Source organism: Chaetodon trifascialis, chromosome 11, assembly GCF_039877785.1.
Source record: "Chaetodon trifascialis isolate fChaTrf1 chromosome 11, fChaTrf1.hap1, whole genome shotgun sequence".
Taxonomy (NCBI): domain Eukaryota; kingdom Metazoa; phylum Chordata; class Actinopteri; order Chaetodontiformes; family Chaetodontidae; genus Chaetodon; species Chaetodon trifascialis.
The window spans coordinates 23,532,188-23,546,052 of NC_092066.1; the positions used below are offsets into that span (position 1 = coordinate 23,532,188).

General features: G+C 42.5%; 1 protein-coding gene across 2 annotated transcripts; it reads right to left on the reverse strand.

The window, feature by feature from the left end:
- Nucleotides 1-4,604: 4,604 nt before the first annotated feature.
- Nucleotides 4,605-12,953, reverse strand: olfml2bb (olfactomedin-like 2Bb). 2 transcript variants are annotated; one of them, XM_070974565.1, is made up of 9 exons: nucleotides 12,678-12,953; nucleotides 11,337-11,609; nucleotides 11,019-11,126; nucleotides 9,007-9,171; nucleotides 8,640-8,880; nucleotides 6,927-7,388; nucleotides 6,640-6,816; nucleotides 5,895-6,091; nucleotides 4,605-5,358 (listed from the first exon to the last, which is right to left on the reverse strand). In XM_070974565.1, exons 1-9 carry the CDS (start codon nucleotides 12,951-12,953, stop codon nucleotides 4,969-4,971), a joined length of 2,289 nt encoding a protein of 762 aa, XP_070830666.1. In that variant the 3' UTR covers nucleotides 4,605-4,968. The 2 variants fall into 2 exon arrangements, with proteins under 2 accessions (XP_070830666.1, XP_070830665.1); XM_070974564.1 differs by having other exon boundaries at nucleotides 8,637-8,880.
- Between the last annotated feature and the right edge of the window lie 912 nt (nucleotides 12,954-13,865).

The window sequence follows — 13,865 nt, forward strand, 5'->3', positions numbered from 1 at the left end:
TTGCACAGGGTGTGCCTTGCACTGGTGTCATGTCAACTTCAGAAAAGTGGCTACTTAAAATTCTGATGTCAAATTTTTAAGACATTTTAAGACATGGGCTGCACGGTGCGCAGCAGGTAGTGCGCGTGCCTCACAGCAAGAAGGTCGCAGGTTCGATTCCCGGGTCAGGCCTTTCTGTGTGAAGTTTGCATGTTCTTCCTGTGCATGCGTGGGTTCTCTCCGGGTACTCCGGCTTCCTCCCACAGACCAAAAACATGCTCATTAGTTTGATTGGTGACTCTAAATTGCCCCTAGGTGTGAGTGTGAGTGTGAATGGTTGTCTGTCTCTGTATGTTGCCCTGTGATTGGCTGGCGACCAGTCCAGGGTGTACCCCGCCTCCCGCCCGTTGACAGCCGAGATAGGCTCCAGCCCCCCGCGACCCCGACAGGGATAAACGGCATAGAAAATGGATGGATGGATTTTAAGACATCTGTATTGTCAGTCCACAAAAGTAGTGCAGCAAAGGATGTGGAAATGGAAAAAAGAGAGAAAAAAAACAGCTTTGAGCACATTAATGGCAATATGAGAAAAATAAAAATTACACTGGTGTTTCTCCTTTACCTCTGACATAACAATCATGGATAAATATTCAGCCATGAAGTTAAAAAAAAAAAAAGCTGTTCAGATACAAGATGCAAATAAATCAAATGGAGCTTGTCCATCATCATCCAGAGTACCGATCCCTTGGCAGTAATAGAGATCAGTTCCTGCCCACAGACACAGTGCATATGTAGGAAAAGCTGATCACAGCCTGCTGAAGGCTGCTGGCAACCACCGACAGCAGCTCTGGTAGTACTTTACTGTGTCCTCCGTGTTGTTTCATAACAGTGGGAGAGAAACTTTCCAGCACTCAGACTGTTTAAAAGCCGCTAAGCTGCCAAGTTTTCTGTACTTACTTGGTATTCTGCATTTTCTTGTCATCAACAAAGCCCATGAAAAGACAAAAGCCAACAATGATTGTATGTACTTGCAAGTATAGTGTGTGTATGAGCCCTAAAACTCCATTGTTTTAGTGAAAAAACTGTTGAAAACACAACAGTGAGCCACACTGTTACACTGGGGGACATGTGAACACACACTGTTGTATATTTTAACTCAATCCCACATACACCATCCTGCACCAAATGTGGATTAATCCGCAGCTGAAAGTAGTCCCCAACAAATGCACTATTTCCTCCTGATTAAGTAACATTTCATAAGAATAAAAACAAAATGCAGAGCACCAATGTGGATTAATCTACCTCCATAGTAGTCCCTAAGAGATTCCCTCCTGTTTGAATGAAGTTTGCTAAAAACTACAGTGACTAGCTGTTTTCAGAAATGAGCTGCTGAGCCCTTTTATCCAGCATGCAGCAATCTGACATTTGAGTGAATATGATGTGGTTAAAAATGAATTTTTACAGTATTATTCTCAACAGGCACATCTTCAGTCGGAGCCAATGGACTTGAGGCTCACAGCTGCAGACAGGGTCGATAAATTAGAAAGTAATGAGCGACAGAATAACATATTGCTGAGCTTCATGGAGGTGCTGTGGCAGGTTGTGGGTGAAATTTCCCATGTCTCATCTCAAAATCAGGCTTTTCATATTCAGTTGATCTTGTTGGTGTCCACAAAAGCCCCACAGGTTCCTTTTGGTCTCACTTTCTGGGTTTTATGGTCTTGTTGTTCTTCATTCCTCCACCTTTCCTGTGACCTCTGACAGTCAGCCTCTGAACACATCCCTCTCATCCTCTCTCCTTTTCTCTGTCTCTCACCTTTATATTTTTTCCGTCCTCTGTGTTTTCTCTCTTAACCAAACCCTCTTTCTGTTTTTTCTTCCCTTTCCGCAGACTTCCTCAGTGGATTTTCAGTCTCCTCCTCTCATTCCATCCATCTCCTGCTATAGTTAAACACAAATTACCTCTGAGTGAGTATATTTATGAACCAAAGATCTCAATCTCCATGATAACCTCTGTCCTTTCTCTGTGCTCTCCATTTCTTCTTTCTTTGTCCAGATTTTTAGCTCAGTGGCAGTCAGGAATGCAGATACCACTGCTATCTTTAAACCAGACATTATGCACTTCAAAATGTGTGTGTAAGTGTGTGTGTTGTAAACCAGACACGGTTCTCTGTGAACTTGGACAGATAACATCCTTGTTGCATGTGTTTTCTGGATTCTGGATTGTGTGTGTGTGTGTGTGTGTGTGTGTGTGTGTGTGTGTGTGTGTGTGTGTGTGTGTGTGTGTGTGTGTGTGTGTGTGTGTGTGTGTGGTCCCCATGCTTTCAGACATTTAGACCAAGTGGTTTAAAGACAGTTGTACAGAACACACAGGCATTCATACAGCTTGGTGAGTCTATTTGAGTATGCAGTTGATGTGAATGGGTGCCTTTCTTCTGCATCCTGCTAGGTGGTACCACCACTTACCACACGGACGTGCGCACAAACACACACACACACACACACACACACACACACACACACACACACACACACACACACACACACACACACACACACACCACTACATAAACATGATGGTTATATAACTTTTGATGTCGTCTCCAGAGGAGATCAACTTAATTGAAACATTCCTGCTAAAATTCATGCATTCATTGTCAACATGCTGTTCACACACTTTGGAATTACTAAGTTTGAAACCTTCTCTTCTTTGTCCTCCTCTCTGTGAACTGTATCTCATTATTTGCAGCTGCTGCACAGTCCAGGTAAGATTGCACTATTACAATAAGGAGCCAGTGGTTATTTTTCAATTAATAATTCCTTTGAAAGTTTCTGTGTGAGCCAGGTTGAGTTCTCTGGAGAGTTCATTAACAACCATGTGTCAGAAGCTGCAGGCCAGGAGCAAAGGGCCCATAAACTAGTCCATGAAGCAGAGCTATTAACTCTCTCTGCGCTCGCCTGCTTTGAAAATGTGCTATTGTTGTAAATATCTTATTTTCATTCTGTTTTGAGTTGACATGGACTGATCTGCTCCGGATGGAACCAGGATGTGTTCAAAGAAACCAGACTGACATGAAAGCAAAGGCTCTCTGTGATGAAGTCTTATCAAACACTGGTCCTTGAGCTGAAATGTAGAGGGTCTGTGTCCTGAGCATTCCCAGTCGGAGGTTCACCAGCATCTGGCTGGGGCTTATTTTCCACCCTGGGATCCTTCCAGTGGTGCTGCTGCTTCCAGGAAAACTAAATCAGCCCCAGGAATAATGTCTACAACAGGCTGGACGTTCACAGGACAGACTGGGGAGAAAGACAGAAAAAGATAGGGAAAAAAGACTGGAAACAGCTTGTTCTCCTTCATCTTTTTGAAACCTTTTATTATAAATTAACAAAATAAAAAGGCAAACTTGTAGTAAAGCAGCTGAAATCAACCTTGTCTTGGGATTTTTTCTGTTCAACAAGTAAAGCAGTGTGGAGCAAATGGTTTTAAATAAATGAACTTCAATGGTAGAAAAAGCATTAACTGCACCAGGGTTCCATTCCCATCTGCACTAAAAACTTATGATAGCAACATTACTGGACAGGAGTAAATACAACACACTAAGCAGACATACAGAACAAAAACACACAGTATAGACTCTGAACATATAAGAAAAGAGGCTGCTGCTTCATGACATACTGGAAATAAACTGGAAATAATATAATAATGATGTTAGATGCAACATATGAAGCATATGGTATCTGTATCATGAGTCATTTTCAGAATCAGTGTTGTATATTAGACACAACCCTAAGCCTAACCCTGGTTCTACCCGGCATTAGAGTTCTGACTTGGCACCATTACAGTAGCTTATTGAGTAGAAGTTATGGAAAGCTGCAGATTTTTAGTGGCATAAGCATTTATAGGCACACGTGAATTGATGCTGTGAATGCATCATTACTGAATTAACACAACAGCAACGCTGCTCAGAGTTCTTTACGGGATAAAAAAAGTGGCGAAAAAATGATGCAGCAGAATTCAAGATATCTTGACTTTTAGTCCCAAAAACACTGCATCCTGCATGTCCCACAATGCAACCAATGGCGTTCTGTCATCTGACCCTCCCTGTCTGTCTTTCTAACTTCATACACCCATTTGAGCATGGCAGTTATAAATGAACTGGTGAGTGGATGTTTGAGTTCAGATTATTTTTTTAAATAAGACATAACATGATAACTTTACAAACGTCCTCCAGAGCAAAACACCTGAGACGACTGTTTACACAAGGTGAATAAGGCTGCCTCTGAGCAGCAAACTCCAAGAAGTTCCCCTGACAAAAACCTCAAATTAGATCAATAACTTCTAACTTCTAACTCATGGAAGGTCAGAACAGAAACCAAAGCTTGTGTTGAGTAGCAGAAGATTTTGATGAGCATTGTTTTGATGTGAAATTAAAGAGTGTACATATGGAGAACCCTCCACATTGAGCATTATTTCTGAAACATAAACTTGACGTGAGAAAAAGTAAATAAACTCAAATGCTGGTAAAACATTTTCTTACAGACTGGGATTAACATGATAATCATTGCAACCATCTGTGTATGGTGAGATATGGAGTGGACAGCTGTGCACGCTCACCTTCACAGTGACTTCTCCACCACAGTGTGAACATGCACAGGTATGAGTACATACAGTCTCATTTTTCATAAATCAGAGGGAAATTTCCATTTGCAGGAACAGAGTAAGATGTGTAGACATTCATTTATACGACCTCCGTGGTTTTGTCCTTTTCCAAACGTGAATACATGTCCACTTGTTTTATGAGTTAAATGCTGCTCGTGCTCATTAAGACTTTGGTGTGAGAGGCACAGCAGCAGCTGGGGTCGACATAAAACCACATTCCCTGCTTCAGACTGATCCACAGTCAGTTAGAAACAAAACATTTGCTTTGTTTGACCTCCTGCGGACCGTCAGTCTAACCATAACTTCCTCCATCTGTGTGTCCATTCATTGTGCTAATAAGCAAAGATGATATCATATGTCATCTGGTGTCCGTCATCCCAGGCATACAGTTTCTTATCTAGTGGGCAGTAAGCCAGCTGGGAGGTGTGTGCGTGCATGTTCGTGAACGCCAGGCTCGGCACGGTGTGTGTGAACGTGTGTGTGTCGAAGGCGTATGTCACATTAGCGTAATGCCGTTCCATACTGTCCACTGCATAAAGCACACCGCAAACCAGGAAGCTGTTTCCATAGCGACCACGTCGAAGACCTGTGCGGAAGCTCCTTATTGGCTGCAGGTCTCGAGGGTTGAGGTGGATGAGGAGGGTCACTTCCTGATGGAAGCCCTCTGTGTCCAGCGCTGGGTAGAGCAGCCACAGGCCGGACTCATCAACAGCAAACTCCACCTGGTAAATAGAACATCGTTACAAACATCTAAAACTCTAAAACAGGTCCATATTTAAAGTTTTTATTACAATTGTGCGTTAAAGCAGCTATAATCAGTAGTTCTAGGTTCGCAGTGACTACTTGCATTTGAAAGGTGTGACTCGTACTGATGAACCAACAAATATTTAGCAACCAACTCCACTGATCCCCTCAGCTCCAAAGAGCATTTCAGCATCTTTCAACTGATTGTTTTGGCTTTTGGTGAATGAATATAAGACTTCACTACAAAAGATTTCAATTTTTGCTCTGTTGCTGGGTTTGGCACCATCATGGCTGTATGGAAAACTACACTAAAACCTGTGCTAAAACTACAAGAACCTGTCCGGCAGTTGTTTCTTCTCCTCACTATTTGCCCTTTTGAACTCTTTCATGATTTGTAGTGTTTTCCTTCCCTCCACTGACCTTTCACGACCCTTTGAAGTGTCCCAAGTGTATATTCCACTAGCAAATCATCTTGCAGTTACCACACTTACATAACGTATAGCATGGCTCTTACCTCAGTCTGTGTCCCGTGATCTTGCTCCTCCAGTAAAGCGTCATGCAGTGTGGTCCAGGCAGCTACATATCTGTGTCTCAGGTCGTACCTGATCACGTCCCTGCTGAAGGCCCGGTTGTAGTAGAAAGCTCCATTAAACACGACGTGGCCTGTTCCAGTGAAACTGTAGGGCAGCTTGTATGAATTACTGGCGTGACCTGAACAGACAAAACACACACACAACCTGTCAGGATGAGTGTAACCATGACAGCATATCAAGGTGTGACCACCCATCCATTATCTGTCGAGGACATTTTTCTGGTACTTTTTTACTGTTACCAGTGACTGTGACATACTGGCATCCTCTGTGTAAATTTCTAAAATAACAAATGAAATGAAGTAAACAACTTGGACCCAAACAGAACTGAGAGCTACAGGACCAAGTGGACCAGAAGAGTACTGGATGTGGTCAAAAATTCATCACCAGCTCTGGCAGAATTGTCTCAAGAAAAAACAGCTGAACTACTCATGAGTTGGTTGAGAAGATTGATGGGTTTTTGTGTGGAGGGTCTGTCTCGGGGTCTCTAATAGAAGTGACTTAGTGCTCAGTGTCCAGTCTACCTGCAGACTGTTCAGGCATGTAGCGTGTCCCCAGCAGCTAACGATGCTCTAATCTGTCAAAGCTGGACATAGCTTCATGTCTTGGCATGGTTGAAAATAAATGATGGGTTTATTTCTTCCACACACACACAAACAACTCCTATACCTGATTTGAAGGTGTCCATGTCTCGGAACTCAAGGAGGCTGTTGCCATGGTGACCATTGGTAAGGTAGATGACGCTGCCATGGCCACGAGCATCTCTCATCCACACTCCATCCCTTAGGCCATAAGAGTTCTGCTGGACTGGTTCAGAGATGCTGGCCACGGTGTCCTTACACACTCCTGCGAGAACACACACCAGAGGTCACACTGACTCACTTATTTCAATGATAAAAACACTGAAACATGTGCTCTCGCTACAGGACAAAGTACTCTATCATGTGTATCTGTACCAGGCTTTTTTGTGGTCTTTGGTTGGTCAGCGGGGCTCTCCGTCCAGCTGAGTCGACTTTTGGGTGCTGGCTGAGACTCTGCCGTGGGAGACGCATCAATGGGCGGATCTATGTTGGTATCTGAGGCTGATGTGGTATGCTGATTGACATGTATGGCAGGCTGAACGGCAGTTGTAGTTTCTTGGGAAGTAGCTCTCAGATTGGCTGTTGTTGGTTTTGGAATTTTTGGTGGTGTAATAGTGGTTAATTTAGTCGTTTGTCCGATAGTGGTGGGAGCTGGTTTGGTTGTAGTTGTGGTTTGTGGGGTGGTAGTTGAGGGAGCTGTTGACTGCTGGGTGGGCACTACCCTGCTGCGTGTCCTTGACACGTCCTGAAAGTCTAGTTCCTCTCTAACAGAGGTTGAAGGTCCTGGGAGCTGGTCAGAGATCAGTAAGTCCACAGAAACATTTGTAGTTAGAGTAGCTGTAAATGAAGGAAAACAAGAGTTAGGAGAAGAGAAGACAGTTTTATATGCAGTGAACTAGAGTTCAAATCATCTGGATCCTACCGCTGAATGAGATTACCAAGACCTGATATGACATCATTGTAATCAGTCACCAGATTACAAAGCAGCTATACTCAATATTTCTATGTTAACAATGGGGCACATGGTTACTTGTAAGTGATGACCCCACAGAGACTCATCATCCAACTGCTGGTCTCAACTCTGCAAAGCATTTCAGTGTCTTTCAGCTCTTTGGTTTTATGACCTGCAAGTTTACTGATAAACCCAGTGTACCTGTTCAGCACCAGACAGATATGGTAAGCAGCTAGCTGGTGAGCACAGTGCAACATGTACAATCATCAGGTGGAAACAGAGTGATTCCAAATGAATGCTAATGTTGCTTTGTATGCTTCGTTTTCTGACAAGTACATCATATCAAATTTAGAAGATGATGTTATGTTAGCATTGTCTTCGCTGCATGTTTCCACTGCAAAAAAAAAAAGTTATTTAGTTGAAAATTCCCTCTCTCCCCCGAGTGGTAGCATCAGAAATGACACTTAAATCTCATCTTTTCAGGACTGCCTAAAACATCAAAAAACAACAATTTTATTTTTCCACTGCCGTCTTTCCACCCTCTCTCTCTCTCTTAATGTTTTGTCTATTATCTACTGTCAAATTGATGTGTTTTGTTTGATGTTTGTTTAATATCGTTGTCTAAATGTTTTTCTTATATTGTAAAGCGGCTTTGAGTATTTAGAAAAGTTCTATATAAAACCTATGAATTATCATTATTATTATTATTACTTGCCATAACCCCACTGTGAGTACCGACATACAGTAAGTGCATAGGAGGAAGCAGTGGCTTTCTATTATATATTCATTATATATCAAAAAGAAATAAGGAAAATACAAAACATAAATTTAGGACAATACAGAAGACTGATTAGGATTTTTAAGCAATTTACATGTTTTGCCCCACTGGAAAAAAAAGGCCATAACATTGTTGTCATAAATGATCAATCATCTTGATAATCAATATGATAAGCAATAATGTTATATCATCGATTAATTGTGGAAAAAAATGTAAAAAAGTAATGGGGGGTCTACAAAAACATACATCCTGGCAGGTTAGGTGGGAATGCTTCCTGTTGCATCAAGTCCTGAGTTTCTCAACATGTTGTGACATAAAAGCAGCACTATTAGTTATAAGGACACATCAGACTTACTACTCTTTCCTTTGCCTTTCTTCTCCTCCTCCTCCTCCTCTTCCTCCTCCTCCTCCTCATTGTAGTTCTCCTCCTCTGCCTTGTAAAAGGTCACGCCCTTGATGACCATGCTGTTCTTGTCTTTGATTGGCTGCTTTGGCTCTGTCTTCTCTTTGACTGGCTTTTGAGTTCCTGTCTTATTCCTGGTTGGCTGTTCCAGACCATCTTGCTGTTGGTTCTTCTTCAGGTGAACTTCATAATTCTTCTGCAACACGACAAGAAAATTTCAGTGTAATTTACAAAAAAGATGGGATTTTCAATTGAGATATTTAATATTTCATGGAAAACAGTTAAGAAGCTGGAGTCACACACATTTCCACACAGTTGGTACCTGCTTGTTGGCGTAAGCAGCTGCTCCACTTTTCTGTCCTGCACGCTCCAAATCATTCGCTTTCTTCTTTTTCTGCTGGGCCTTCTTCTCTTTCTCCTTTTCTTTGGCTTTTTCCTTCATGCGTTCCTTCTCTCGTGCTCTCTCAGTGTAATTACGTGCTAAAGTCTGCACACACAGGATGACAGTATTTAAACAGTCCGTCCGAAGCAGCATCTGCAGATGCTCCCATACAGGGCATGAGGGCTCACTGAGTGGTTTGATGAGCATGAAAACAATGTGATTCATACGCTAGGACTCTCACCATCCCCAGATCACAACACAAATGAACACCCAAGAGAGATTTTAGAGCAATGTGAAGCCAAAGTTTGAGCTTACAAAGCTTCTGGATAAAGACAATGGTAATCGGGCATTTTTTTATTTTGCCTGTAGTGTTTGACAGAAGACAACGTTGAAAGAAATAAACATTTAATCTGCAGCAAAACACACAGCAAGTTACTACTTTTTAGATTGAGTGTGACTGACACTTCCTGAGGATATCATGAACATCCAGAAATGGGCTCAGAAATCATTGTAAACACCAGAACTTGCCTGAGAATCATCAGGGTTTTAAGTTTCCCTCAGTATGAAAGCGATCCAGTGATGGTTGTCTGTTTATCTACGTCTACACTGCAAACAGGAACCCTCTAATGGCCACTTCAGCTGACTGTTAATGGTGCCAATTTGACAAAATGTAAACAATTATAGGCTAAAAGAAACAGTATGCTTCCTGTTAACAGCCCTGAAAACCTAGGCAAAAACCTTCAAAAGGTATATAATATAAGAGAATTTGGTGGCACAGTAACTATTCCTCTATAATATAGTAGCAGCATCATCTTTTTGACTTTTTAGCATCAAGCTTCATGGAAAATATGATTTTGAATAGACAGTAGAACTAAACATGTGAAAGACATGAGAGGATGGCCATCATTTCTTCATTGTTCTCTTATTTGTTTACAGTAATTACTCTAATCTATGCCAAAGTACTTTGGTTGAAAACATGTACTGTAAAACCAAAGAACCCTCTTATTCAATTTGCTGCCTCATTTCAACTTAGACAATTTGTCATGTTTTGCATTTTCATCTGCAAACACTTTGCTCCTATTTTTTAAGTTCAGAGGTCAGAAGTCATTTATTCTTCAAAGACTATTTTTCCATCATCTATTGTGTGTTTGGAGCTCCAGTCTTTGGCTAATGGAAAGCCTGAAAACTTCCATCTGCTATGTGCCACTCTGTGGCATTTGTCCTTATGGAAAGCAGATTTTTTTAAGTGAGTTTGGAGTTACATTTCCTCCATGCATGACTGGGACCTGTGAGGCTCCAGGACTGTGAGGCGAGCAGGAAAGACTGCGGCCGACCCTTCCCAGCCCAGACATAAACTCTTTGAAACACTCCCCTCCATCAGGACCGAAACCACAACAACAGTTTCTTCCTGACTGCAGCTGGCCTCATCAACAACCCACTGACACCCTCTCATCCTGCCCCATGGACACTGCACATTACAGTAACATCAAGTCTCCATATCTAACCTGAAACATGACATTAATGCCAGTCTCACTGCACATAATGTGAAACTGTTTCATTCTGTGAACAGTGGCACACTCCTGAGCCTGTATTTTGACCACTCCATCCTCCTTATTTTAAACACTGTACAGCACCTTTCATTTTTATACAGATACATTTTACATATTCTTATTGTAAAATTCCATTTTCTATTTAAATTCCATTTATATTTGTTTATTGTGACCATCATCCACCAAAATACTAAGGGAAATTCCTTGCATGTGAAAACCAACCTTGCAATAAACCTGCTCCTGTTTCTACTGATTATATGTAACCTAGATGTGGTTGAAACCCCAGAGTCATATTAAACTGGATACCACTTTAATGACCTGTGTGTGTGTGTGTGTGTGTGTGTGTGTGTGTGTGTGTGTGTGTGTGTGTGTGTGTGTGTGCGTGCGTGTGTGTGTGCTCACCTTCTCCACGTTGTCCACCCTGGTCAGCAGCTTGGTGGTGACAGAGTGGAGCTTTAACAAGTCCATTCCATACAGAGAGCCCTCCAACAAGTCAATGATGGTCGCCAGCTAAACAGCAAAACCACAGAGATAAATGACACAGAAAGAAGGACAGAGAGAGAAAAAAACCCAAAAACTAACTACTTGACTACTTGAAGAAAGACTTTGTCCTCAAAAGCCAATAGAAAATCAGTGTCAGTGTCTAGGTCTCCACATTGTGTGTGTGTGTGTGTGTGTGTGTGTGTGTGTGTGTGTGTGTGTGTGTGTGTGTGTTTCTACCTTAATGTCATCTTTGCTGGCCTCCTGTAGCTTTTTAAACCTGTACTCTCCCTCGCAGGGGTTGACAGCTGTAGGTGGAGCCATGCACACACACTTCTTGCAGTCCGTTCCCTTGGTAACTGTCTCCACGGTGTAAAAAGGTTGCGATGGTGATGCCAGGTCGCTGTCATGGATTCGGCTGCAGTCAGACCGTTTGATTGGTCGAACAATACAGCGGCACACGCAGTCCGACCCTGATGACACAGTCTTGACTTTGTCATAATCCCCCAGCAACTGAAAGAGAGGGACAAAGTTTTCTGTCCTTCAACTTGCTCAGGCTGCTCAGATGAATGGAAACTTTTATTTTTTCAAACATTTAACTTTAATATGAATGTATATTTCACACTCTAATACTCTGTATTAGTGTATAATACATATGAAGCAGAAAAACTTGAATGACAACTAAAAAAGAGTTGCAGCGTGTGTGATGATTTGCAGCTGCAGCGGTGAGCTGCCTGAGAAGAAGACAGTTCCAGGCATTTACAAACAGGCACTTTTTGGTTTGGAGCACTGAAGGATATTATATAACTAACCACCAGAAGGATGCAAACGGCTGCTGTGGTGCGGACACACATATACACACATACACATACACAAATACACACACAGCTCTGGGTCTGATTCACCACGTCATTTAAGCAGAACTCACAAACAGTAGGGTTTGGGTTGTATTTACAGGAAAAACGTAATAAAGTATAGACTTATAGTTTTGCAAGTAAAAAAATGATGCTTCTGGTACAATCACTTCATCTCATTTCCAGACAGGAAATGAGAACCTTAAGATTTACAATTAAAAAGCAGCATGAGTCCAAAAAGCACAAGTGCTCTGAATTCTCATGTGGTTTCACTTGATGAAGTGGATGGAAAATCTTCCTGAGTCAACCGCTGATCTGACACACAGGACTGCGAGCAAATGAGATCAAATGAGGCTTCACGCGGAGGGGAAAATCAAACTGGTCTTGGTCTGAAGGTCTGGCAATTTAATATTTCCCATCATTACCAGGGCTATCATTTTCTTAACCAGCATGGTCCGCAAAGAACTTCACTTCAACTCACACATCTTTTACAACTGATTCACTGGCCCGCTAAAATGAGGAGGGTCCTTTTTTACACTGATTATTTTATTGAGGAGTGCTGCTTGAGCGTGTTGAATAAAGCCGAATTGAAGACTGTCCCCTTTTAATTTCTGAAACATCTTTCATTCTTTCTTTTATGAGTTTTTTGCATTTACTGTCATTAAACTTCCAGTCTGTGAGCGCGGTTTGGTTGTGAAGCACGTGTGAGGGCGCGCATTACACTGACCTGGCTGATGACATTCTCTTGGTTGTCCATTTCTTCCTCCAGAGGCTCGGCGGTGGGCTGCTGGACTCCCCCCTCCACACCTCCAGCAGGAGCGTTCCCTGCTCGTTGACTGTCCTCCCCAGCAACCGCGGACGGAGCATCCTTGTCCCGCTCCCCCAGGTCTGCAGCGCCGGTCAGCATCTTCTCCAGCGAGGGGTCCGCGCTCCTGTCCGCTTCCAGCGCACCAAGAGCTCTTACAGCCCAGCATAACATCAGCAGCGAGACTCTGCGCCACATTTCTGCACAGCTGCAGCTGACAGTGAGCAGCACACTGTGAATAAATAAAGTAGTCCCAGGTAATTATCAGGTGGTTGTAGCCAAGCCTGGCTGAGTCTAACAGCGCTGAAGGAACAGTCGCCCACGTATCCACCACTTTCTGAACGAAGCTTTACTGGAAAATTACTGTCCGGCTTCCAAACGCTTAAAAACGACGATCCATGGGTTAGTGACCTTATTAAAAACAAATATCTGCAAAACATCGAAGGATCACTGGTCTAAGATCACTGAAAAAGCCCAGCAGAAGAGATCTGTGCACTCAGTTACAGTCGACGAGGTCTCAGAGTGAAGAAGAAGAATGAATGAAAGATGAAGAGGTTACTTAGCTGGGTGGCACCAACAGAGGACACAGCCCTCCACACAGATCACTGTCCAAACCAGGACTAACTGAGAGACAGACAGAGAGCCAGAGAGAGAGAGAGAGAGAGAGAGAGAGAGAGAGAGAGAGAGAGAGAGAGAGAGAGAGAGTGGTCATTTGGTAATCTTACTCTTCCAGCAGTCAACGGTTTCTTGGATACCTCCAACAATCCTTCATTCACTGCTGAAAATACATAAAATGAGTTGTTGTTAGTCTAACGAGCTTGGAATGGAAGCCATGAGGAGGATGAGGAGAAAACAAAGTTTTGGAAGTCTTCATCATAAAAAGTAAACTTGGAGTGGTAGTCACAGACTTTCCCCTTAATTCTCCAATTAATTTGAAATATCTCACAACTGTTGTTTATTTATTTAGACTGGTGTTGAAGCTGGAATTTTGGGTGAGGGGGGCTCAACATATTCAGATCAAAATAGTGACATTACAGCAGATTTTTATCCAGTTTTCAGGTGTTTACCCAGATTAGGGGTAAATTCATGCATGTATTAAAGGGCTTGGGT